The 25,554-nt window shown below is 34.5% G+C and overlaps 2 protein-coding genes across 4 annotated transcripts in view; one reads left to right on the forward strand and one right to left on the reverse strand.

The window, feature by feature from the left end:
* LOC121408273 (sodium/bile acid cotransporter 7-B-like) overlaps positions 1-1,771 on the reverse strand; it is a 42,245-nt gene extending 40,474 nt beyond the window's left edge. For 2 of the 3 annotated variants that reach the window (XM_041599699.1, XM_041599690.1), the window contains exon 1: positions 1,473-1,771. In XM_041599699.1, the coding sequence (XP_041455633.1) occupies positions 1,473-1,572 (100 nt within the window). In that variant the 5' untranslated portion in view covers positions 1,573-1,771. The remainder of the gene's footprint in view (positions 1-1,472) is intronic. The other variant, XM_041599682.1, reaches the window with a different exon arrangement.
* LOC121407296 (ORC ubiquitin ligase 1-like) lies at positions 1,626-25,199 on the forward strand. Its single transcript, XM_041598327.1, has 7 exons — positions 1,626-1,629; positions 1,839-1,930; positions 6,550-6,685; positions 12,151-12,242; positions 13,904-14,215; positions 15,718-15,806; positions 22,707-25,199. The coding sequence occupies exons 1-7, from the start codon at positions 1,626-1,628 to the stop codon at positions 23,716-23,718; spliced, it is 1,737 nt and encodes a 578-aa protein (XP_041454261.1). The 3' UTR covers positions 23,719-25,199.
* Positions 25,200-25,554: the final 355 nt, after the last annotated feature.

The raw sequence follows: 25,554 nt of genomic DNA on the forward strand, positions 1-25,554 counted from the left end.
TTGGCTCCACTCACCATACATAGACTGAAGCACTCATTCAATGAACAAGGTTATAATATAACCTTGTTCTCAGTTATATCTCCATGTGTGGCAAAATAAGGGTGGCAATGTTTGGCTTATTTTTTCTTTTTCTTTGGGGCAAATGCTTGATTTTTTTACACTGAGATTTCATTACACCTATTATTCATACTACTTGGCTCTTATTTCAATTTGATTCTTTAAATCATTTTTTTCTTAATTAAAAATAGAGATCAAAAAATGAAAATTTTCTTGCCATATTACTTTCCACCAATAGAGGGCGTACACAAAAATATGCCCAAAATTCAAGTTTTTGAGCGCTCTGGTGAATACAAATATTATTCCCAAGTTACTAATGAAAAATAAATTGCAACTGTATGAAAATTAGTAATTTTGGTCACAAAAGTGATATTTTAATGATTTTTTTAAGTGTGTGCTCTGTACAACATTGGCATACCATAGTCCTACCTGTAGATTCACCACAGGCAGGGTGGTAGCAGTGAACAAGTGGACTGAAGTGGTTGGGGGTCCGTGGCTACAGACAACGTATAGTGAACTAGCGTTTTATAGATCGCGATTTAAAACTGTTTTTTGAGCGAAATTTAATGATATAAATTCAGGGAAATACAAATAATTTAAGTAATTGCATACCTCCGACCGGATTTATGCCATTTTCTCCTGACCTGACGGTTTATCTTGCAAGTTGCCATCTTGAATGACGTCATTATCGTTAATGTCTTGATATATCGCGATTTAACTATTATCGTTTGTCTTCGTGAGTGTATCGTATCGTATTATTGCCTTGTAGGTGTGCTGGTGGAATGCAATATCGATATCACATTCGTACATTGTTGACGCCCTCTCTCCGTTCGTTTGTAAATATTTCATAGTTTGGCTGCCATTTTGACCTGTTTTCCTGTGTCGTACCCAACTAAACATCGGTAAAGTATAATTTTCATGCATTTTCATCTATATCGTTTAAAGAATGTTAAAATAGAATAATTAACTATTTTGAATTTGTATTTTTTATATCCTTAGATTGTAACCTCGATGTGTTTTAGAACCTCAAACTTTGGACTCTGGTCGGACAAAGGTGCTGGTGTTATAACAAATGGGAGCCCACACGGACACTTTACTGTCGGTGAATGGGGATTACAGTAAAATGTCAGAAATTGTTGAATCAATCCCCAGAAACGACGGTTATTCCTGTCTAGGGCTAACCATTCATTTTTTTGTAGATATCTAACAACAGCTGGGCATAGTAGTACATAAATCTATTTGACCCTTTTCTACTTAGGCCTACAAAGAAAAAAACAATAACAATTGTAACAGTGCTTATTAATAACTGAAAAAACATGAAAACAAAAGATAGAATTTGATTCTTTTTAGTGTAGGCCTAGAATTTTTAGCATGTTCATGAAATTTTAATATCTTCTTTTTTCTAGTATGCTTACCGCCTTTCTGTCCAATTGACGGCTCTGCTCTTGCAGCAAGTATGACAACTATGATCCCTATCAAAAACCAGTTTTCTTTTAATTTCTCAAGCAACCCCATTTTTGGTCCTTTCTCTGCACACACTGGCCACTCACGAGTCCACGTTGCACAAAATGTGTAGGCCTACGAGTGTTTACATGCTCGCCCAATAACACAATATGAAGAAAATATAGTTCAACCTCCTCGCGTAATACACTCTAATTTCTGTTCCAAATTCAGAGACAATTAACTTCATACAACCATTTAAAATCATAAGATGACCCTCCATGGTCTTTTCAAAAGCCTTAGAAAAATACATTCAAAATGCGCAATAATATTATCTTAAGTTTTCTGGTTATCAAACAAGATGGCAGCCTCCATGAAGAAACCGTCTGTATCATTTACGCTACCAATTGCTTGTCAAATCTGCTTAGGAAAGGTATTTTGATGAAAATTGTTGATTATTGTAGTTAAAAACAAATCGAATGTTTTATTCTAGATGTTTTTACTTTTAAATATACCGGTTTGCACTGAAGTTGGCATCGTAAATTGGTGTGTAGCTCAATGTTCAGTCCCAAGGCTTTGTTATCGTGTAAGTTAGTTTCTGTAATGTGCTAATGGAGTTCTACTGTACTTCTACATGTAGTTGTTTGTGCGGACTGCGCGCGGCTACGGGATTCGGGGGCTCGCGCTCAAGATCGTGGACCAGGCCAGCCTGGCGCGGTGGACATGGTTAAGACTAGGGAAGGGAGGAGGAGGTGAGGAAATAATTGAAGGAAAGAGCTAGAGAATCAAAGAAAGATGAATTATGAAAGAGAAAGGAAGGAAGGAATGAAAGAAATAAAGAAAAGAAGAGAGCAAGGCAAGAAAGAAAGATAGAATGAAAAGGAGAGAGAATTAAGCAATGAAAAGTAAAGAAATGAAAGGATTAAAGAAATATAAACAACTAAAACAAGTTAGAAAAAGAAAGAAAGAAATAAAAAAAAGCATGAAGGACATAAAGAAGGAAAGAATTAAGAATATAAATGGACATACATGTAGAAAGAAGGAAAGAATGTTATTTGATTCACAAATCAAATTGGCTATATTTGAAAAATCTACTTCCATCCACTCATTCAATGAACAAGGTTATAATATAACCTTGTTCTCAGTTATATCTCCATGTGTGGCAAAATAAGAGTGGCAATGTTTGGCTTATTTTTTCTTTTTCTTTGGGGCAAATGCTTGATTTTTTTTACACTGACAGTTTCCATTACATCTATTATTCATACAACTTGGCTCTTATTTAAATTTGATTCTTTAAATAATTTTTTTTCTTAATTAAAATTAGAGATCAAAAAATGAAAATATTCTTGCCATATTACTTTCCACCAATAGAGGGCGTACACAAATATATGCCCAAAATTCAAGTTTTTGAGCGCTCTGGTGAATGAAAAAATTATTCCCAATTACTAATGAAAAATAAATTGCAACTGTATGGAAATTAGTAATTTTGGTCACAAAAGTGATATTTTAATGATTTTTTAAAGTGTGTGCTCTGTACAACATTGGCATACCATAGTCCTACCTCTAGATTCCCCACAGGCAGGGTGGTAGCAGTGAACAAGTGCTTCCATCCAACTTGAACATTCAGCAAATTCTGCGGGTCTACACCTATAAATACTTTGGAGTTTCGTTAGGTCCAACTTTAAACTGGGAAAAACATTTACAAAACAGGTGATAAAAAGAATAGGGTCAAGGATTGCATTGGTCGGACGTTCAAGAAGTTACCTCTGGAAGGAATGAAACAGTATAATACATGTACATGTATATTGTATTATGCAGTCATTTGAATATTGTAATGCTGGGTGCATCTTTTTAAAAATACTATAGAGGATATGATAAGTAAACAACATCTAAATAAATACTGGTGGCTAGTATGAGAACCGCATCTGAGAATACTTAAATGGGTTTGCTTCCAAGATAGATGGAAATACTTTTATTTCATAAAAAAAATATACTTTCTGCCCTTAACTTCGGATCTTTTGAGAATTGAATAATTTTATAAGAGGATACATTTGAAGTCTGCACTAAAAAAGTGGAAAGCTTGTTGTGTTATGCCATTCATATTTTTTTTCCTCATATTATTTCCAAGATAACAAATCTAATTCATCTTATACCATTATTCTCATACTATTTCCTGTCTTATTTTCTTTATTTTTCATACAATTCTTTTCTTTTCATATTTTTTTCGTCATAATTCATTTTTGATCAGCTATTTACAAGATTTGCTTTAATTCTATTATGCTTATCATCTTCAATTCTATTATGTAAATTGAGATGAATGACTTCTCTACGCCCCCCTTACTTCTACCCAAACTCACTCTCTCTCTCTCTCTCCCCCCTCCCGCTTTATCTTTATGCTACATGTACCTCCCCAGTGCCACATATTTGAATTTCTATTGTTACGACCGTTTGGATTTGCATCCACATATTTTTGCCATTTCATGACAATGTTGTATACTGTAGTGATCAGTAAATGATATTATTCCAATCTCTCTTCTCTTTGCCTTTACCGCCTTTTCTTCTATTTCTCCCCCCTCCCTCCCCTTCTCCCCCTTTTCTCTCTCTTCCTCGACCCTATCTAATGCTTTTTCGTTTCTTTCTCTCACTCTTCCCCTCGTTTACTTCTTTTCCCTCTATTTTTCTCTATTTCTCACTATCTCTATCTTACTGTGTATCAATGCGTCCATCGTTGTTTGAATTTATTTGTAAATGTATTTTAGATATTTAATGTTATAATCTTTATATTACTGTATCAAACAGTAATATAATAATGTATTATGATTGTAATGTATAATGTACTCTGATTTATGTATCATGTAACTACATTGTATGTAATTTAACCTGCCAGCCAACCTGATAGGTTGCCGGCCGTGGTTTTTGTCTCACCTGCGAAGCAAAGTGAGACTATAGGCGCCGCTTTTCCGACGGCGGCGGCGGCGTCAACATCAAATCTTAACCTGAGGTTAAGTTTTTGAAATGACGTCATAACTTAGAAAGTATATGGACCTAGTTAATAAAACTTGGCCATAAGGTTAATCAAGTATTACTGAACATCCTATTAGAGTTTCATGTCACATGACCAAGGTCAAAGGTCATTTAGGGTCAATGAACTTAGACCATGTTGGAGGAATCAACATCGAAATCTTAACCTGAGGTTAAGTTTTTGAAATGTCATCATAACTTAGAAAATATATGGACCTAGTTCATGAAACTTGGACATAAGGTTAATCAAGTATCGCTGAACATCCTGCATGAGTTTCACGTCACATGACCAAGGTCAAAGGTCATTTAGGGTCAATGAACTTTGGCCGAATTGGGGATATCTGTTGAATTCCCATCATAACTTTGAAAGTTTATGGATCTGATTCATGAAACTTGGACATAATAGTAATCAAGCATCACTGAAAATTTTGTGCAAGTTTCAGGTCTCATGATTAAGGTCAAAGGTCATTTAGGGTCAATGAACTTTGGCCGAATCGGGGGTATCTGTTGAATTACCATCATAACTTTGAAAGTTTATTGGTCTAGTTCATTAAACTTGGACATTAGAGTAATCAAGTATCACTGAACATCCTGCATGAGTTTCACGTCACATGACCAAGGTCAAAGGTCATTTAGGGTCAATGAACTTTGGCCGAATTGGGGATATCTGTTGAATTCCCATCATAACTTTGAAAGTTTATGGATCTGATTCATGAAACTTGGACATAATAGTAATCAAGCATCACTGAAAATTTTGTGCAAGTTTCAGGTCTCATGATTAAGGTCAAAGGTCATTTAGGGTCAATGAACTTTGGCCGAATCGGGGGTATCTGTTGAATTACCATCATAACTTTGAAAGTTTATTGGTCTAGTTCATTAAACTTGGACATTAGAGTAATCAAGTATCACTGAACATCCTGTGCGCGTTTCAGGTCACATGACCATGGTCAAAGGTCAATGAACTTTGGCCGAATTGGGTGTATCTGTTGAATTACCATCATAACTTTGAAAGTTTATGGATCTGATTCATGAAACTTGTACATAAGAGTAATCAAGTATCACTGAAAATTTTGTGCAAGTTTCAGGTCTCATGATTAAGGTCAAAGGTCATTTAGGGTCAATGAACTTTGGCCGAATCGGGGGTATCTGTTGAATTACCATCATAACTTTGAAAGTTTATTGGTCTAGTTCATTAAACTTGGACATTAGAGTAATCAAGTATCACTGAACATCCTGCATGAGTTTCACGTCACATGACCAAGGTCAAAGGTCATTTAGGGTCAATGAACTTTGGCCGAATTGGGGATATCTGTTGAATTCCCATCATAACTTTGAAAGTTTATGGATCTGATTCATGAAACTTGGACATAATAGTAATCAAGCATCACTGAAAATTTTGTGCAAGTTTCAGGTCTCATGATTAAGGTCAAAGGTCATTTAGGGTCAATGAACTTTGGCCGAATCGGGGGTATCTGTTGAATTACCATCATAACTTTGAAAGTTTATTGGTCTAGTTCATTAAACTTGGACATTAGAGTAATCAAGTATCACTGAACATCCTGTGCGCGTTTCAGGTCACATGACCATGGTCAAAGGTCAATGAACTTTGGCCGAATCGGGTGTATCTGTTGAATTACCATCATAACTTTGAAAGTTTATGGATCTGGTTCATGAAACTTGTACATAAGAGTAATCAAGTATCACTGAACATCCTGTTCAAGTTTCAGGTCACATGATCAAGGTCAAAGGTCATGTAAGGTCAATGAACTTTGGCCATGTTGGGGTTTTTTGTTGAATAACCATCATATCTCTGTAAGTTTATTGGTCTAGTTCATAAAAAGTGGACATAAGAGTAACCATGTATCACTGAACATCTTGTGCGAGTTAGAGTAGTATTCAAAGTCAGCACTGCTGCTATATTGAACCGCGTGATGCAGGTGAGACGGCCAGAGGCATTCCACTTGTTGTTATTCTTTATCTTTAATAAAGACATGATGTACTACTACTTCTCTACATGTGTTTTACCTCTAGGTTAAAGAGCCGGTGGTCTGTAGCAACCAACATGTATTTTGTAACTCTTGTATGGAGGTATGGCTTCAGCACAGGTCTCATTGCCCGACATGTCGTATCCCCATTACAACAGAGAGCCCATGCAAACAAATCCTTGGTAAGATCACACTTGTCTTATATCATCTTTGAGAAATAAAGAATATGTAATTCTAGGACCAGATTTACACTAAGGGGAGGGGTACTGTTGGAGAAAAAAATTGAGAAGAGGAAAAAGGTTAAGCTCCAAAGCCCTCTTACCCCCCCCCCCTCCTGGAATATTGCCTGATATTTATATCCATTAAAAATAGGAAAATCATTGTAGTACATGTACGTGTACTGTAGGTGATTATGGATACAGTAGTGACCCAATCGTGTACACCTGTTTGCCTAACATTTCTGTCTATCCAGATTTCAGTAGAGAGCTTGTTTAAGAGTAAAATCAGATTTTTGTCATTTTCTATATAAGAGAGATAATTATCCATTGAAGAAATAAGTTGATAAAAGTTGGTAAATTTTAAAGGAAAAGGCCACCCCAACAAAAAGTTGATTTGAATAAAAAGAGAAAAATCCAACAAGTATAACACTGAAAATTTCATCAAATTTGGATGTAAAATAAGAAAGTTGTGACATTTTTAAAGTTTTGCCTAATTCAAATGAGGAGACTGATGACATCATCCACTCACTATTTCTATTGTATTTTATTATAAATATGAAATATTCTAATTTGCTCCTCAGTGTCAAGTGAAATACAATTGATTCCTCCCTGAACATGTGGAATTGGCACTGTTTAATACCATATGGTTCAATCAAGTTTGTCCTTATTATCAAATCTGTAAAAAAATATTGTATAATTATGAAAATAGAAATAGTGAGGGACATCATCGACTGTCTCATTTGCTTGTCAATGAGTTGTGCATAGCACTGTCTCATGAAAAATAAGCGAAGCTTTAAAATGGCATAACTTTCTTTCTTATTTTACATCTGATTTTGATTAAATTTTCAGCGTTATGCTAGTTTGATTTTTCTCTATTCATTGAAATCAACATTTTTCTGTGTGGACTTGATCTTTTCATGATAAAGAATCGAGATTTACCTTATGTGCATTTTTTCCCATTGTTTGATGAGTCAAAGTAAAATAATAGATCCTGCAGAGCTTGCTTTTATGGAAGATTTATGTATTACAATGAAGATGATAGTAATGTAAGCAAATCATTTATATTCTAAAAGAGGACACTGCTACCTGAGTAGTTGGATTATCATCCAGGTAAATATTTTTGTCAACATCGTGCTGAAATAAAATGGAGCTACATGTAAAGTAACATTTTGGCTTAGTCTTAAACTTTACCTGGTTTTTAATATTTTGTCATGATAAGGAAATGACCTAGATCTATACATGTACATTGTATGAAGAAATGTGATGCAGATTGCATCCTTCATGTGAGATGTTAAAAGTTTTACTGTTTTTAATGTTCTATTATTTTTTTGTAATTATATTTTAATCAATTGATTGTAGATTGACGAATTCATTATTTGATTTATTTGCATGTAATTTATTTATTTGTTTTTTATCATTATCATTACTTTTATTATTCTTTTTTTTTGGGGGGGGGGGCACTGAAACACTAAGACCCTAAACATGAAGTAAAAATCAAATGGCTTTCAGAGTTTCAGATACATGTGCTATGAATATAAATTATCATACTAAGTAAACCTCCAGTGAAATGTACTGTGTATAATGTATGGTATAAGCATACCATGTTCACATCTTACATAGATGTCCATTATCAATGTGTCAAAGACACATCATGTGTACATGTACTTGAGTTAAAATCTGATAACATTGTCATTCTTTTGTGTAAATGATTTTGTATTTTGTACTAGTTTCTTAATTTTCTCACCAAAATACAGTAATATGATACATGTACATATGAAATTGAAATTTTATTTATATCATGCAGTTGTACATAAAATTGTTGTTCAAATATACTCTGTTCACAGCATTAATCTTCAAAGGTACAAAATTGATTTATGAGTTTATAACTATTTTAAACACTGCACATGTACAACTATGATGGGAGCGTGGAACGGGGGCCGGGGGGGGGGGGGGTGCTGTAGGACTTTCTTTCCCATTAAATACATGTTATAATAATATATTATTATTATTATTATTAATACATGTTATGCTATGTACATATAAGTTTTTTTTGCATGTTCAATGCCCCTCCCCCCCATTTTCATGGCTCAGACCGCTTTCAAAATCATTCTACTGCTGCCACTGACATAGTTGTATTATGTATAAATTAAAATAAAGAATAATATGCATTGTACAGTTCTTTCCATGCAAATAAAAGAGAAAGCTTTGGATACTTTTTCACAATTTTTCACTTTTTCATAATCCTGAAAAGGTTCCATGACAATTGCTCCATTGGAAAATCTACATGAACTACCAGAACTGAATAAACCCTAATCCTTTTCTTTACATCATTCTGAAACAAAAACTCTATTACAATCCTTACTCTGACTGTATGCCCCCTGAGATACTAAGACCAGAGCAAATGTCATCGGAGCAAGTGTCCTGTCACCCCTGAAAGATGTCTAAAACAAATATTCTATGATTAAAACAATGAAATAGAAATGTTTTTTTTGCAATGTCAGAATTTCCTGAGTGAGAAAAAACTATGCAGCAGCAAAAATAATAAAAATCATCACCACTCAGTAGAAAGAGCTCATTGGCCATCTTTCCACTGTGATACACATTAATGCAAGTGTTACTGCCAATGAGCTGGCTCACAATCATATAACACATGCCTTATTTGGTGGATTTATTGTAAAAGTGCTATCAATGTTTCTGTTGGTGAATGCACTGTAGCCTTAATTCCAAACATTGTCATACAAAATATTTGCTGTCTTTTATTACCCATGTTAGCAGTTGGCAAAACATGTATGTGACTAGCCAGCACAAAAGACACAAGTCAGCCTAAATGTACTGTTTGGTTAATAAATCTAAGTTTTAGAAAAAGCTAAGTATTTTGCTTCAGAAATTCTAATGCAAGTTACATGCAACTTGGATTTGTAATCTGGATAACTTACATGTAATGATTTATGTTATCTGTATAGTACTATTAATTATTTTTATTATTATTGGTTATTATTAGTGGGGTTTTTTTTTGGGGGGGCCTCACCTGTGCTTTGGAGGTGTAAAGCGAACTGAATCACAATGACCTGCAAGTCTCTCCTCTCGATTTAACCCTATTGGGGAATGCAGGTGGACCATTTAACAATGGGGTTTCCTCCTACTCTTATACGGATAGCGCAGTGGGTTCTTAAGGCATGGTCACACAGCCTGAGCATTGTTGGAGCGGTCGTGGAGTGGAGAGAAAAAAAATCATCCCCGCTCGCTCCTGTTCACCATTTTCGATTTCGATTGTTTTTATTTTGTTTTCGATTTTTGTTTTTGATTTTTTCCCCAATTTTGTGAGCGAAATTCGACCCCCTCTCCCTACCGCTCCACGAACGCTCCAACAACTCTTGGGTGGTGTGACCATGCCTTTAACACAGGGCCTCCATTTAACATCCTATCCAAGGGACAGAGTATTTTCCACTGTAACCAAGCCTGCATCTATGGAACAGGGGAGAGACATTTATAGACTACCCATGCTCCAGTCATCCACCCAGGGTAGACTCAGTCTCAAACCCATGACTTTTGATTTGACAGGCAGATGCTTTACCGACTGAAGCAACTTTGAATGCAAAGGTGGCTCAGTCTGGAAAATGCAGGCTATATTATAGTGGAAAACACTCTGTCCATCGGATAGGATGTTAAATTGAGACCCCATGAAGAACCCACTGCACAATTCGTATAAAAGTAGGGGGGGCTCCAGTGTAGTGGTCCACCTGCACTTCCCTATTCACTTTATTGGGAGGGGACTCGCAGGTCATAACGATTTAATTTCCTTTTCGCCTCTCTGCCACAGGTGACAGGGAAAACAAATGACTCATAGAATTACATAAAATCACATTTAAATAATACCACTTGCAAATGTTGGAAATCAGACAGTTAAGGTAGGTGAGAAACACAATAGAACCTTTTTCAGAGCTTGTTTATAATTTTTTTTCTGAATCAAAATATGCAACTAGGCAAGCAGTGAAATAAAATTGTATTGCTCACCTGTATTTCAAGCTTATATACATGTAAGCCTGTGATTCATATTTCACTTTCTGCTTTAGTGCTTTTCTTCTCGGATTGGGTCTTTAATAGCCATTAGGTGGCACGTAAGGGAAAGAATTAACCTTATAAAAAAATCATGGCCCACTTAAAATTATGCATAAAAGATACCAAGTAAATTACAAACAAATGAAATCTAGGTGTATTTGCCATATAAACCTTAATAGATATGGGTAGCTGGTAATATAAGCATGTACTGAAAGAAGTAATAAATATGCGGCACTTCAGTCACACCTTCGAAAGAAAGGATTTGTTTTTTCATTTTTCTTTCTGTTACTTCGCTATGAAAAGACATAAAATTGGAACGACTGCCTTCACATTTTAGAAGTTTATCCATTCCAATATCTAGATTATGGGGAAAGTAATAAACACAACTTATTTCTATTTTTGTATTTATCACATTGTCTACAATGCAATGTAATAAAGGAACACATAAAAATGGAGGGTAATAACACTTCCCTAGAGAAAAGGCAAATTCTTTTATTCTTACAAAGGTTTGTAAATGCCTTAATACTACTGTATCGATAACTCTATGATAAAATCTTCTCCATTCCTCAATGATTTTTTTCCCCGATATGTAATACATTATACAAAGAGTTACACAATCTAGCTTTCAAAGAAGTACTGTAGGGCAAGCTTACTATTTTTAAATTTCACTCACGAAACTCAGAATATAAAAAGAGGAAATAGTTGTATGTATCAGTCTTTATTCTGTTACATCCAAGCACCTCTTGTTTTCTTGATTGTAATTCAATTAAGTTCTAAACTTTGAAAAGTTGCTGCTTTAAAGTACCAGTATTGATAATCTGCAGAGCAGTTTTCCAGCTTTCTGTTCAGTCATAATCAATACTACATGTATTCTTTAAATTTCTCTTGTAAACTTGTTGCTTTTAAATTGATTGCATCAAAATTGTAGAGAGAGAGAGAATATTTTGCACTCCGCAATCATCTTGCTTTCACTCCAGTCCCATGCATACGCCATCATGTGTGTTTACCAGCTATGAATCTTTTACACCAATCAGTCTAGTAGTGTGACTCCTAGACCCTCCTTTCATACCTCTGTCAGTTCTCATTAAACTTAGAATGCTTCATTAATATACCAGCACAACATTAATACACAAGCTCTACTAGACTCCATAATTGATGCACCAATTTCCAGTCTAATTGTATATTCATTCTCTTTGCAGTCTCTTTCTCCTTCTCTCTTTCTCTTTGCCTCTCTCCCCCTCTCTCTGTCTTGCTATTCTCACTCGATGGTGCCAGTCAATAAATACTTGATTCCTACTTTGTTTACTTTCTCTCGAAAAGAGGGATATCTTGTCTATGGATGAGGTTGATATTGCTATATTTTTACTCAGGTGGCCCCAGTTGCAGCGAAGGTTCGGAAAAGAGAAGGTCTACCCCAGAGCTCCGGAAGATGAGATTTGAGATCCTACACAGGGAATATGAGGTAAATCTTCTTTTGTAACTTTGGATATATCACTTGGACTTATTTTTATCCCAGATATGATTTGAAGGCTTCTGATTCATTGGTGTATATTCTACATGTGTTGCATCCTTGGATGTACTTTGGAACAGGTGTATCTAATCCAAGATGTATTTTGGAATGACTGGATTGGAACTGATTGCGATTGATTCTAGGATTGGGTACCTGCATTCTAACAGGTAGATATTGCTCTTTTGGATCTTATTATGAATTGCTAGAAATACTTTGGAGAAGATTAGATGTATGGGATGTGGTTTAAGAAGTTTTATACAACTGGTACTTGTGATTGAAGCCTGGAATAGAATGTTTACATTGTGTCTGCCATTTGGTCAGGAATGATTTAGAAATTTAATATTTGTTCTTGTGAAGGAGAAGCAGAAGAAACTGAACAGTATGGGGAGGATGCCAGGAGTGTTTCAGCTGTTCATAAAGCCATGCATACTGTTTGTAAGGTTACACATGACTTCACAAACAATGCAAATAAAAGTGCCAATATATGAGCTTTGTTTTTTTTCTAGGAGTATAGGACATAATTGGTTTCAAATAGTTTTATTTAAATTATGGTAATAAATGATTTTATGAATGTACATTGAAACATTGCTAAGATGCACAATTTCTTTGGTACTGTATATTCCATTAGTTGTAATAGCCAAATCTGTAAGGATTTATTAAAGGATAAAAATGATTGACAATATTGCAATTGAATTTATCGATTATATTTGTACTGCAATGTTGTATGCATTGGAATAGAAGGTGAATATCATTAAATGATTTCCTAGTTTAAATTTGATGTTGATAATTGCAACAAAATTTTATTTTGAACTCTTTTTACATGTACTTGTTATTAAACTGTTTGCATTTCATACATGTAGATCTCCTGAATGAAGACATGCCCAATCAATAAACCCATTGCTCATTTGAAAGCAATACCAGCCTACTTGCAATATCAAGTTTTTTAATAAATGAGGAAATCAACTCTTTTATTTTAATATCCATATATTTTTATTGTTGATCTTTTACAGTTTACATATTTTGTTTTGATTATTTTTAATTTACCCTTTCCTCATTATCTTATATACATGTATTTAAATTTTCATTACCTAAGTATTCTTGCCTATACACATATTTCTCATGTCAGTTTTTACAAAGGTTACTGTTTTTTAATGTTTGAAATATGTACATGTAATGAGTCTTTTAATTGTTTTTACTTTGTATACATGAACAATTCAGCCATTTGGCTGCGACTCATGTTTTTAATAAACCTTGAATTGAATTGAATTTCATATAATTTATGATACATGTCTGTCATCTGTAATATTCAATTGAGCCTTTGACGTTTGTACTTTGGTTCATCTACAATCTTATTAAAGATTATTCTTTATGCAATTTGGTATAGATCATATTTTATTGAATTTGGCCATTTTTCTCCCATACCAGTAGTGTACTTGTATTCAGTCATCACGTATATGGTTCTATTAATAATAACAGATTTCCTCAAAAAGCTCAGATTTTAACTTTAATTGATTATGAATTTTGATGAGTGTGATCTTTTAAAATACATTTTTATGTCTCCCATCATCAAATAATAATTGAAGTTTCCATTTTTATTTTTTTCACCCGTGCAGGCTGAAATTGAAACTCTCGAAAGTGAAGTGAATAGGCTCAGAGCTAGAAATTCTGAACTTGAAAAATGCAAATCCAATGAGTATCAACACCCCTCAACATCAGTAGACCCGTCCACTTCAAAACTAACTTCATCAGGTGGTTGTACTGACTTAAAGAAGCACCAGGTTGATACCACTAGGATAGAGGGGAGCTCAGAACATCCCAGTCAAAATAACATCTCAGCAAGTAATTTTCTTTTGCTGACACAGAAATACAAGAAGATTAGCCATGTTTATCAGAAGCTAAAGGCTGAGATGGAAAGAATGAGACAAGTAAGTATCATCCATCTCTCTCTCTCTTCACCCCACTCTCCTTCTCTCTTTCTTCCTCCCCTCTCTTTCTCTTTATTTAATCTCATTTGTGCATCGCTGTTCTTTTATCATAATGTTTATTCTTTCAACAGCTAATCTCAAAGAATTTTTTTTTTGTTTTGGTAAAACTGGGTTCTCTGTGACATTTATCCAATGCTTTTACAAGATGGCATCACATTTTCATATCCTATAATTGTTTATTAATAAAAAGCTACAACAAGGTTAACTGGAGTGGAGTCCTGAATTATAAAATTATAATATCTTGGAAGCAGTCATATATGTATCATTTGAATGTTTTCTGGTCTTTATTGAAAATAAGATGCTTTGAATTATGAACATGTATAAAATTCAGTTTTCCTTAGTTTTGCAATTGGGAAATAAAATCAAAGCTTAGACGCAACTTTTTAGGAGCATAAATCCAGATATGTCCAGTATGAAATTAACTATTGGACGATTTTCATAGCAAATGGAAGTATAGTCTAGATTGAATAAAAACAAGCAAGCAAACGTGGAAATAAGATGAAGTGAATTTTGGAAATAGATTCAGGGAAAGGCTTAGAAGCAATCAACAACTACATGTGCCTCCCCCATCAAAACCAAACCCCTCAAGAAGACTAACTCTTGAAGACTCTTGAAATATATTTGGAGGAGGGATTCTTTCACAGGAGACCAGAGGCACCCAGTGAAAGACAAACCTGTCAGAATGATTTGTATCTATTCTCTGTGATGTGTAAGAAGTCAATGACATTGTTTTGAGGTTTGGGTTTAGGGGGGAGATACGTGGGTTTGTTAGGGTGTGAGAGAAAGGTGACATACCGCGTGATAATGCAGCGGAAATGTGTCAAACCACTACCGCATTGGGCTCTGCATTAATAATAAGGGAACCTGTCTCTTCTTGATATGCTCATTGACTCAAACTGGTGTTATTGGGGCATACCATAGATCCTCTAAATAACTAAAGAGGAAAGGTTAAGAAATAGACAGTAATATGTGAGAGTGTTCATTGGAAACACTTAAGACTCATTTCCTATTCATACTTACAAGAAAATGACTTCCAACATTCATTTGTGATTACATATCCTTTCATTCTCTCAAATATATTACTTATTGCTGAGCTGATTTTTTATTCAAAATTGATACAAAATATCTTGAGCTATTCCATGCTTTCCTATGTGTTATATATTACTAACTAATGATTTATTTTATTTATATCCACTTCCTTTTTATTGTTACCAGCTTGACTGCATTTATAAGCCAATATAGTTGAACATGTTGGGATGCTAATTTCTTTCCATCATGTCATTTATTTTTTTGTATTGTATAACTGATACATGTATAAAACTTTACTTTGGCTGTATTCTTTAATGTCTGTTATGTACATGTAGTTAATGTTCGTAATAATGATATTGATGATATAAAATGTAAAAATCAAATGATATATTAAATGATATTCTTGATTTCAGGATAGCAATCAGTTGAGAGACACCAATTCAGGTTACCTATTAGAGATTGGAAGACTGAAACAATCACTCACATGTAAATCACCTAGAAAGTAAGTCATAACTGATGAATGTGATACATTTAGCTTTGTGTAGACTCAAATCTGATCTGGCGATTGCCAATACATGTAGCCTCTACTGGTGATGCTGTTATGTTCCATATAAAGATATCACCAAGGTTCTTGTGTTCTCTATGGCCAGGGTATGCATGTAATCTGCAGAATTACTGACACTATGAAAGGGCTAAACATTTGGAGATTGGCCTTCAGATTAGTCTATTATGTACAGATTTAAAAGGAAAACATGAAAATATATGTGATTTGTCTCATCTGACTGATTTCCATTATTAATTTTGTGCATTTTTTTTCAGCTGCGGGTGTTTTGTAATAGATTTATAGTTTCCAAACTGCTATTAATTGTGTCCTCAAGCTCCTTTCTCTTCCATTTTTTGCTTGGCTGCTGCCTCTTTATTTTTCATTCTTTCCCGCCATGATTACCATGATAATGTGGGATTCAAACAACATGCTGTTTCTGAAGATTGAATCTTATATATTACATGCATTTATTCAGTTATTTACACACAAGGATTTTTTTAAAAGAATATTTCCTCATTCACATTTAGATATTTTTTTAATTACTTGAGAGCATAAAAAATACAAATTTGTACAAATATGTGCTTCCTACCTAGTCAGCAGGTAAATGTATGAAAGAAGAATGAAGATTGTTCTCTCACTTCAGCGTTTGGAATGATTAATTGATTTCTTGAATGCTGCCCTCTTTAGTTGATGCCTTGTTATATTCAGAAAAACACCTACCTATATACATGATCTTTTTATGAATTCTAAGCAGTGGATTCTCTGATTCTCACTTGTATTTATTTTCCTATCTCATTGAAAATAATAACAAGGGCTACTTAGAGTATATCATTCAACAGGATTTCTATGTGTTTTACATACAAGTAACTTAGTCATATACCATAACATGGCATAAAAACATAAATATAACATGGAAAATGGACAAACTAACATTATAATACACCTTTCATGGACAACATGATTTAACAAGAGAACTCGCATTTGAGGAAGATGAAACTCAAGGGATGACCTTAAAGGGGAATGAAACCTTAGGAGCAAGTAGGCTTTCGTCGAAACAGAAAAATCAAAGAATAAGAACAAAGAAAGTTTGAGAAAAATCAGACAAATAATGAGAAAGCTATGAGCATTTGAATATTGCAATCACTAATGCTATGGAGATCCTCCCATTGGCAATGCTACAAGGATGTGTGATGTCACATGTGAACAACTTTCCCTTTGATGGATTATAAAATGCCCTCAAAATGTCTCTTTTTGCTTTCCATATCGTGATACAAAATCTTTATCCATGATGTATTCTTTAAAAATCTGTATGCCCTCCTATAGAAAGAACACACGATCAACAGATAGATGTGATAAAAGAGGAAATTTAAGTGAAATATATACTAAAGTAATGGGGAGAGTTGTTCACAAGTTACATCACACAATTTTGTTACATTGCCAATTGGAGGATCTTCATAGCATTAGTGATTGTAATATTCAAATGCTCATACATGTAACTTTCTCATTATTTGTCTGACTTTTCTCAAACTTTCTTTGTTCTTACTGTTTGATTTTTCTGTTTCGACACAAGCCTACTTGTTCCAAAGGTTTCATTCCCCTTTAAGTTGACTAGGTAATTAATTCCATAGTACAGGTGCTGCTGACTGAAAGGTATGATCCCAAAACGAACATGTTTTAATCATCATGATCATTGGTACATAATACATTCTGGCTAGAAGAGCGGAGAATTCTATGTGAGACATAACCAGATCAGACATATATAATGGGGACTTACTTGTCTTGCCAACTGAATTTAATTAACTTATTCTTAGCTTGTCTACTTTTACTTAAGTTGGTAGTGCAGGGGTATACTTGATTTTATGATTCAGGAAATAGTCTGTTTTTAATATTCTTATGTTTTAGGCTGATTTACTATCCATATCTGTTACAAATACAAACTCTTGCTTTTAACTACAGTGTACTTGTATATCTATAATCAAACTTTAGTTCTTGTGTTAAGAGATATTGAGGGAATTTTGCTACTGATTCTATATTTCATTCATATGAATAAAATCCTTGCATATTTTAATTTTTTATTCTCATTAAATTGAAAAGCATGAAGTACTGTATATGGAGATTTTTTTGTATGTTTAATTCCCCTCTTTGATTGTTCTGAGAGGATGAAAAGCTGATATCTTGTCTATAATAACTTTAGGCCTATAGTAGTTAGGGAAGAAAATTTGATGTTTATTTTTCATTTTCTCTGTGTTAAAAAAATCAGGGATGATAAAATTTTGTGCAATATATTTGTCTACTATATAACCAGATACTTGTGGAAAAAAGTGTAATTTGCTGGTGTTTTTCAAGGTAATACGGAAGACCTGTTGGTATTTTTTGTTTAGTGGCATAATGAGTCAAAGCTTTTCAGTGGGCAAGATTTAATGTATCTAATTTATAAAATTGTTTTGTTTTTATTTATTCGATGTATAAATTGTGCACTCTTATGGAAAGTTAAGCATTCCTGAGAAATATTGTAACATACAAATTTCTCAAACAATAAAAAATTATTGCCTGTTGTACGTTGTACCTGTAAATTGAGTAAACATACAGTGTAAGTTCTAGTATTCCAAAGGAGTCACCCTAAGAGAAATAAGGAGAAGAAGAAAAACAGTAAAACTTTGAAATTCATTTGAGGAAATTTTAGGAATAAGGAAAAACAAGATAAAAGGAAAAAATGTTGGATTTCATGAAGCTCTAATATCCCAAATCTCCCTAAAAAAAAGAAATGAAAGGAAACAGAAAAGCCAGTAAAATATAAATAATGGATAAGATTATTATTTATCATTTCAAAAGATCACTTGTTGAATGTACATGGTAGTCTATTCACTTTTCTTGGATATGATGTACATGTGCATGTGCATGTACCTTTAGGTGGTTTCAGACCGCCTCGAAGTTCGTCAGTTCCAGGTATTCTCTGATCGGGAAATTTACCCCGATCAGAAAATACCAGGTATTTTGGTAATGTGAAAGCAAACTACGCATAATTTCCCCGAGAGAAAATACCCTCTAAATAGTAGGTACTTGGCGAAATTACGAGACCTTTTGCAGGGATTTTTCCAAGGTTGCAGGTATTTTGGCAATGTGAAAGCAATTTACGGGAATTTTTAGCCCAGCGTGTCGTTGGGTGGGCGCGGCGGTGTGTTTGGCTGCTGGGCTAGTGACTTTGAATCTCGCGCCTTGCCTGCTTATCAGACCATACTGCACATGCTCGTAACTTTGGGAACTTATCCCGAAAGGGTATGTTTAAGGGCGGTGTGAATGCAGGAATAATTAATGGGTATTTTTTAGCCTAAAAAAGTTCTCGTAATTTAACGGGGATTCTTGTGATCGAGGCGGTTTGAAACCACCTACTGTTATTCTCCACCTATGTGGTTAGATGGGTACTGGCTGGATCAAATTCCTTGAAAGCTTCGGCCTTTGTGCCTACTTAGCCAAACTTTATGGATGGCGTCGGATTTCTTTCTTGGATAAAATTTGAGTTTTATTAACAACCAATATTATACTCTAATATTCAACTATTCCTAGATGTAAATGTTGTATGGGTGTATAAATATGCATTGTTACATCACTCATTGTCATTAGAAATCAGAATTAACTGATTTAAATCATTTCAATAAGAGAAGTTTGTACTTTATGGTTGTGTGTAAGTTACCCCTAAAGTATCAAATCCCCTTACATGTATGAAATTGATGTTTTGTACGGTAGTGCAACATGTTTAAAATGACAAATTCTTTGAGCAAAGTTTGTGAGCAAGACAAATTGCCTTTTAAGAATTGATGTTAAAAGCTCCTATTTTTCAACGATCTCAATTATTAGCGGTCTTGAATGCATTTTAAATTAATCTCCTGATTTCAATTATGCATGGAAAAGTAAACGTTACAAGTAAACAACTCTGACATGAAATATTCATTTTTACAATTTTTCATTTTTTTAATAGGAATTACATGTACGATATGACTAGAAATAAATTATGCATCAGTTACACTCATTGATGGGTAGAGAGCTAAAGTTCTGTAAGTACTTTTATGATGGCTGATTATCAGTTTTATTTTATGTAAAATAGTAGTTTCCTTTTTGTCTCACCCACTGTAGGTGAAGGGGAGACCAAGGGATCTGTTGTCCGTAACAACAAGGGTCCGTATTGTGAACTTTGGTGTAATTTAAACTCTACTCTAGTTTGTAATTTTGTATGGAAAGCCAATCATGAAACAAATATCTAATGCAGAAGTTCAATTTGTCAGCATGTTGATTTGTTACATTAATTTTCTTATATTGTACCGGCCTCATGGAAGACCAGCAGCATTAATTAGAGTTACAGCTGAATATGGGCTACCAGCTGTAATTTTGACCTTGTTTTATTCGCTGTACACTATTCTTGTAATATTATATATATTTTTGTTTAATCTTACAGAAATAAAAACAACAATGACAACATCTTTACCTAATTATTTCTTAAAATGGGTCCATCTGCCTATTTGAAATTAGGATACAGTTAGTAATTAGCAAATGTATTTTTACTTTTATCTCTTTCTATCACTACTTCAAAATAGTGCCGTCCTCTATGCTTGAGTTATTATACATGTACTTTACCTATCTCAAGGTCAAATCAGCCAACTCAATATTTGCATCAATTTTCTAAATGAGAACAATCCAGACAAATTTCTTTCTTTCTATATATATATTTTTTTATGACATGCTCTATTGGAATGAAACATCATGAAACCAGTTTCATAATTTGCCGATTTGCCAAATTGCTATGATGCATGGCTAGTTTTATTGGATGTTTACCATTTGTTTTAAATTCAAAGAATCATTTTGCTGATGATGCAGCATCATCACAATTGCTTTTCTCAAAATTCTTATATTTACTCATACAGATAGATTAATTTGATAAAAAAACAGATCCCAATATAGTAGCCCGGGGGGGGGGGGGGAGGGGGCAGTCAGATACATGTATATTGCTGTACACATGAGTGACCCCCAAAACATTTTTTTTTCCGGTTTACTAGTATTAGTAGTGGTAGTAGTAGTAGTAGTAGTAGTAGTAGTAGTAGTAGTAGTAGTAGTAGTAGTAGTAGTAGTAGTAGTAGTAGTAGTAGTAGTAGTAGTAGTAGAAGTAGTAATAATAGTAGTAGTAGTAGTAGTAGTAGTAGTAGTAGTAGTAGTAGTAGTAGTAGTAGTAGAAGTAGTAGTAGTAGTACTAGTAGTAGTAGTAGTAGTAGTAGTAGTAGAGTAGTAAGTACTAGTAGTAATAGTAGTAGTAGAAATCACTGAAGAATCTGTCATCTATTAAATCTGATACATATATTATACCATCAGGTTCTTAATATTTCTGAAAGGTGTCCTGTAAGTATGAGGGACACGTTTTATAGTAGCATGCAGGAAATTGAACCTCACAATTTCTTTATTAAAATTGAAACTTGACTTTACAAGATGGTTCTCAAGCAAATGACTTTTTGCTGCTGTTTTTTTTTTTACATAGATGCAAGTCCTAGATGATGAGTTGACTTGATTCTTATTGAGTTAGTCAGACTGTCAGGTTACAGACAATTCCCTTGTCCTCAGCTTTGGGGTGCTGGGACACTCCCCCTAGCTCTCAATTATGCATGATATTTGTGGGTCCAAGTCAAGCACCCTGCTTAATATTTCATGATTGTTTACACTCTAGGCTATCAGCAGCCATTCTAACCAATGAATGGTCACCACAAAAGAAAGTTTGGACCACAATGGCACCAATCAATAATTCTTCTTTGTCGGTAGCTCTGCCCCAGACATGCTTTACCCATAAGGTTTCCTTGTTAGTGATGTCGCTATTGTCTTGCTGACAATGAGGCGGTTTAGGAGATCATCTGGGTAGCTTGGATCATATATGATGGGATAATCATATGATCCCGGATTCTGAATAGATATCAATGTACAAGCAAGTACTCTTGTATGGAATAACATCCCCCTTTCACTGAAGTGAACTACATGTATCTAACCTAAATTTGCCTGTGGTTTCCGCTCTCATGAAATTTATAATTATAAATATCATTTATGGTATAAAGCTGTTTTAAGATTCATATATTGATCAACTTCATGTCATCTTTAGCCAAAGGAGCTTGTTCATTCTTTTTATTTTAAGGCCTGGTCACACCACCGGAGCGTTGTTGGAGCGGTCGTGGAGTGGAGAGAAAAAAAATCATCACTCACTACCGTTCACCATTTTCGATTTCGATTGTTTTATTTTGCTTTCAATTTTTTTCCCCAATTTTGTGAGCGAAATTCGACCCTCTCTCCCTACCGCTCCATGACCGCTCCAACAATGCTTGGGCGGTGTGACCAGGCCTTTACTTTCAAAGGAGGGGTAGTATCTTTCTATGTATGTGAATAGAGAAGGTATTGATTGAGCCAACAAGCTCCAGTTAGTTTTTAATCCTATAATTGTCTCTGTATAGAGACCTTGAAATGCAGCGTTTCCACTTGTAAACATGCTTTCTTCAGTATGCAAGTTTATCCTTCGAGATAATCTGATATGAATCTATTAACATTACATAAGTCCTCATGCACTTTTATCTAGTGTTGGAAAATTACATTTCAATTTCATCAGAAAATCAGTTATATGATATTTAAAGAAAAAAGCTTACAGTATTTCTCAAGATACTTTTATATGTTCCTATGATGCCACTTAAGTGCACAGTTCTTCACTTCTTCATATTCATTGAACTCTACAAATTTTAGTTCAAATATAAAGGTATAATTATTTCTTTTCCTTGTATAGCAGTCAGTAATGAAGGATAATACTAATTCAGCTTCTATCTGTGTTTCATGATGTTTCAGGTATGAGAAGTATGCCCAGGCAGCTCAACAGGCCAAGCTAGACAAGAGTGAGCAGGAGGTGAAGCAGTTGAAACGAGCCTTGGAACGTACTGATGTCTATGTGGAAGAACTAGAGTGCAAGTTAGAGAGATATAAACAAGCTCATGGTGCTTCAGAAGCCAGGGCTAATCTCTCTCTTGAACTTGAGCTGGATAGTTTAAATGTCGGACAGTCCAGGGATTCTGACAAGGTTGGTGAAGATATCACTAAGTTTCCAGAGTGTCCTAGTGCAAGAGATGACTGCTTGGCAGAAAGTCCTTTTAAGATTGAAGGTGATGAACCAGCAGCTAAGAGATTTTACTCCAATAAGGGAGTGACTCTGCAGTATTCTCCCTCCAGTAGTGGTACACCTTCCACAAGTTGTTTAAGTAGGGACACCTCATCTTCCCCTGATCTAATGCTTCATGCAAAGTTCCAGGAGTCCTCTAGGAGTGGCATTGTAAAAGGATCAGGAAGGGACTCACTATCTGATGATAGACCAAGCACAAGTTGTGTATCTTCTACTACTCCTAGCAGTGCTTTCAGTTTCCTAAAGCTGAATTCAGATACCAAGTCCGTAAGTAAAGTTGACAGTCAGGACAATGCTGCAATGGATGCAGAAAGAGGCACTTACTCCATGTTGACCTCTTTAAAGAAGAGTCCAAGAAGACACCTGAAGTTCGACACCCAAACACAGTACTCTTCTAGAGAGCCACTGAAGATTGATCACACTGTGTCTGAATCTGTTAGTTCTGCTACCGATAACCCCATTAACCCTGGTCAAAGAAATGCTCTTGATGTCAAAGGGAAATCTCCTGTAAAAAGAAAGCTGGATAATACTAGTGATGATACATTGAATGATCTGGATTATACATTGACTGAAGAGATTGTAGAATGCACAAAGTTGTTGAAGGCTGCAGAAAGAAGGATTCAGGAAAGGAATGGTAAGAACAATCTGGATCCTTCATCATCAGGTAACAGCTCCTCAAGTTAATATGAGAGATCCCAATTTAGATCTCAAACTTTGGCAAATTTCATGCAAATTCTGAGAAGCCAAAAGTGGCAAAATTTTTATTAATTTGTATGTTTCTTATGTTTACTGTGCTCTTTCTTAATTCATCGATGGTGAAGACAATCATCCATTTATATTTCCTAGACAATTGTGAATGATTTGAGAGCCAAATGAGCTAAAATATGATATCCCTACTGCTAGTGATTTATGTAACAATCGACTATCCATACTTAAACCACAACTTTAAACCCAAGTTTAAGTTGAACCCGACTTCAGAATACGGGCCATTGTTACAAGAATGTGCTGGGTCCTTTTTTCACCAAACTTTGCCATTTCTTAGTGGTTATTTTTTCTTATTTCCCTCTTAAGCAACATTAGTGAGGAAAATATGTTTATTGAGGCTGGTCAATTTTGCAAGTGAATTTAAGCAGTTATTCTTGTAATTATGTATGTGTTGGGGAGGGGAAAAGAAATTGGTATGTGTTGCATGACGTACGCCCGGGACAGACGCACGGTGCAAATGGCTCCTTCCCCTTCAGACTTTTTTTTTTGCGGGGGGGGGGGGGGTGCTTTTTACTAAGAAGAAAATTCTTATTTTTTCACTGTATTGTCCCCAGTCATTCCGTAATCCTCTCCTGAGCTGTGCAACACCAAAATGCATTTTCATTGTGTTGTATACAGATCCATAATGTATGGATGGAAATAGGTCCTGGTGGCAGTATACAAAATCTTTCAGTATGACCTAGAATTTGTACATATTTAATCAGCAGCTAGGCAAGTAAAAACTTTAATGATGTAAAGTTTCTTAATCAACAATATGAACAGAATCAAAATCCAGCCAATAATATATCAATATACAAATAGTAAATAAATTCCCATTCGTACAGGCACATGTTGAATGAGTCTTCTTTTCACACATAAATTGAAAGCAGCTCATAGGGGTAGCATATGATCAGGGCAGTACTAGATATGGGATAGCCTACTTTTTTTTCTCCTATATGATTTAGATAATTCACGTCCCATTTTGTTTCTTCATATTTATTTCAAGTCATTCATATTCAATGGCCCCTCGTGGTCATGTTTTTTTTTTTATAACTGTGTACAAAACATATACCATCAGATTGTGATTTTAAAACAGGTATGCGACCCCTGATATTATGTTTAGCTATTAAGAAAAGCTTTATAAAAAATGACCCTTGAGTATTAAGTATACATGGCAGGTCCTTGGTGGTCTAATTCATCTTTTGTATGATTTCATATCATTGTCTTTCTACCTTGTTTAATATAGTTGTATTAGTTGCATCCATCAGTAGCATTTAATTCAGTAAATATTTGTGTCATATCTCAGGTCCATTAGTATTATCTTTTTGTTGTTTCAAAAGCAATACATGTATGTACAGTATGAATAATGATTTAGATGATGCAAGACATGCTGGAAATATAATTTGTACATGATTCTAAAATTATGTCTACCCCTTTTCTATTGAAGATACTATTCAGTGTTTATTCTTTAGATGATGATGATGATGATAATGGTAATGATAATAATAGTAGTAGTAGAAGTAGTAAATGATAATATTAGAAGTGATGATGATTATGATAGTGAAAATGATAACGAAAATACTGGTGATGATGATGACGATGATTATAATGATGATGACGACTAAAGCGATGATGATGACGATGATGATAATGATTATGACAATGATGATGACGATGATGATAATGATGATGACAATGATGGTGATGACCATGATGACAATGATGATGATGACGATGATGATAATGATGATGACAATGATGGTGATGACCATGATG

This window comes from Lytechinus variegatus, chromosome 1 (assembly GCF_018143015.1).
Source record: "Lytechinus variegatus isolate NC3 chromosome 1, Lvar_3.0, whole genome shotgun sequence".
Taxonomy (NCBI): domain Eukaryota; kingdom Metazoa; phylum Echinodermata; class Echinoidea; order Temnopleuroida; family Toxopneustidae; genus Lytechinus; species Lytechinus variegatus.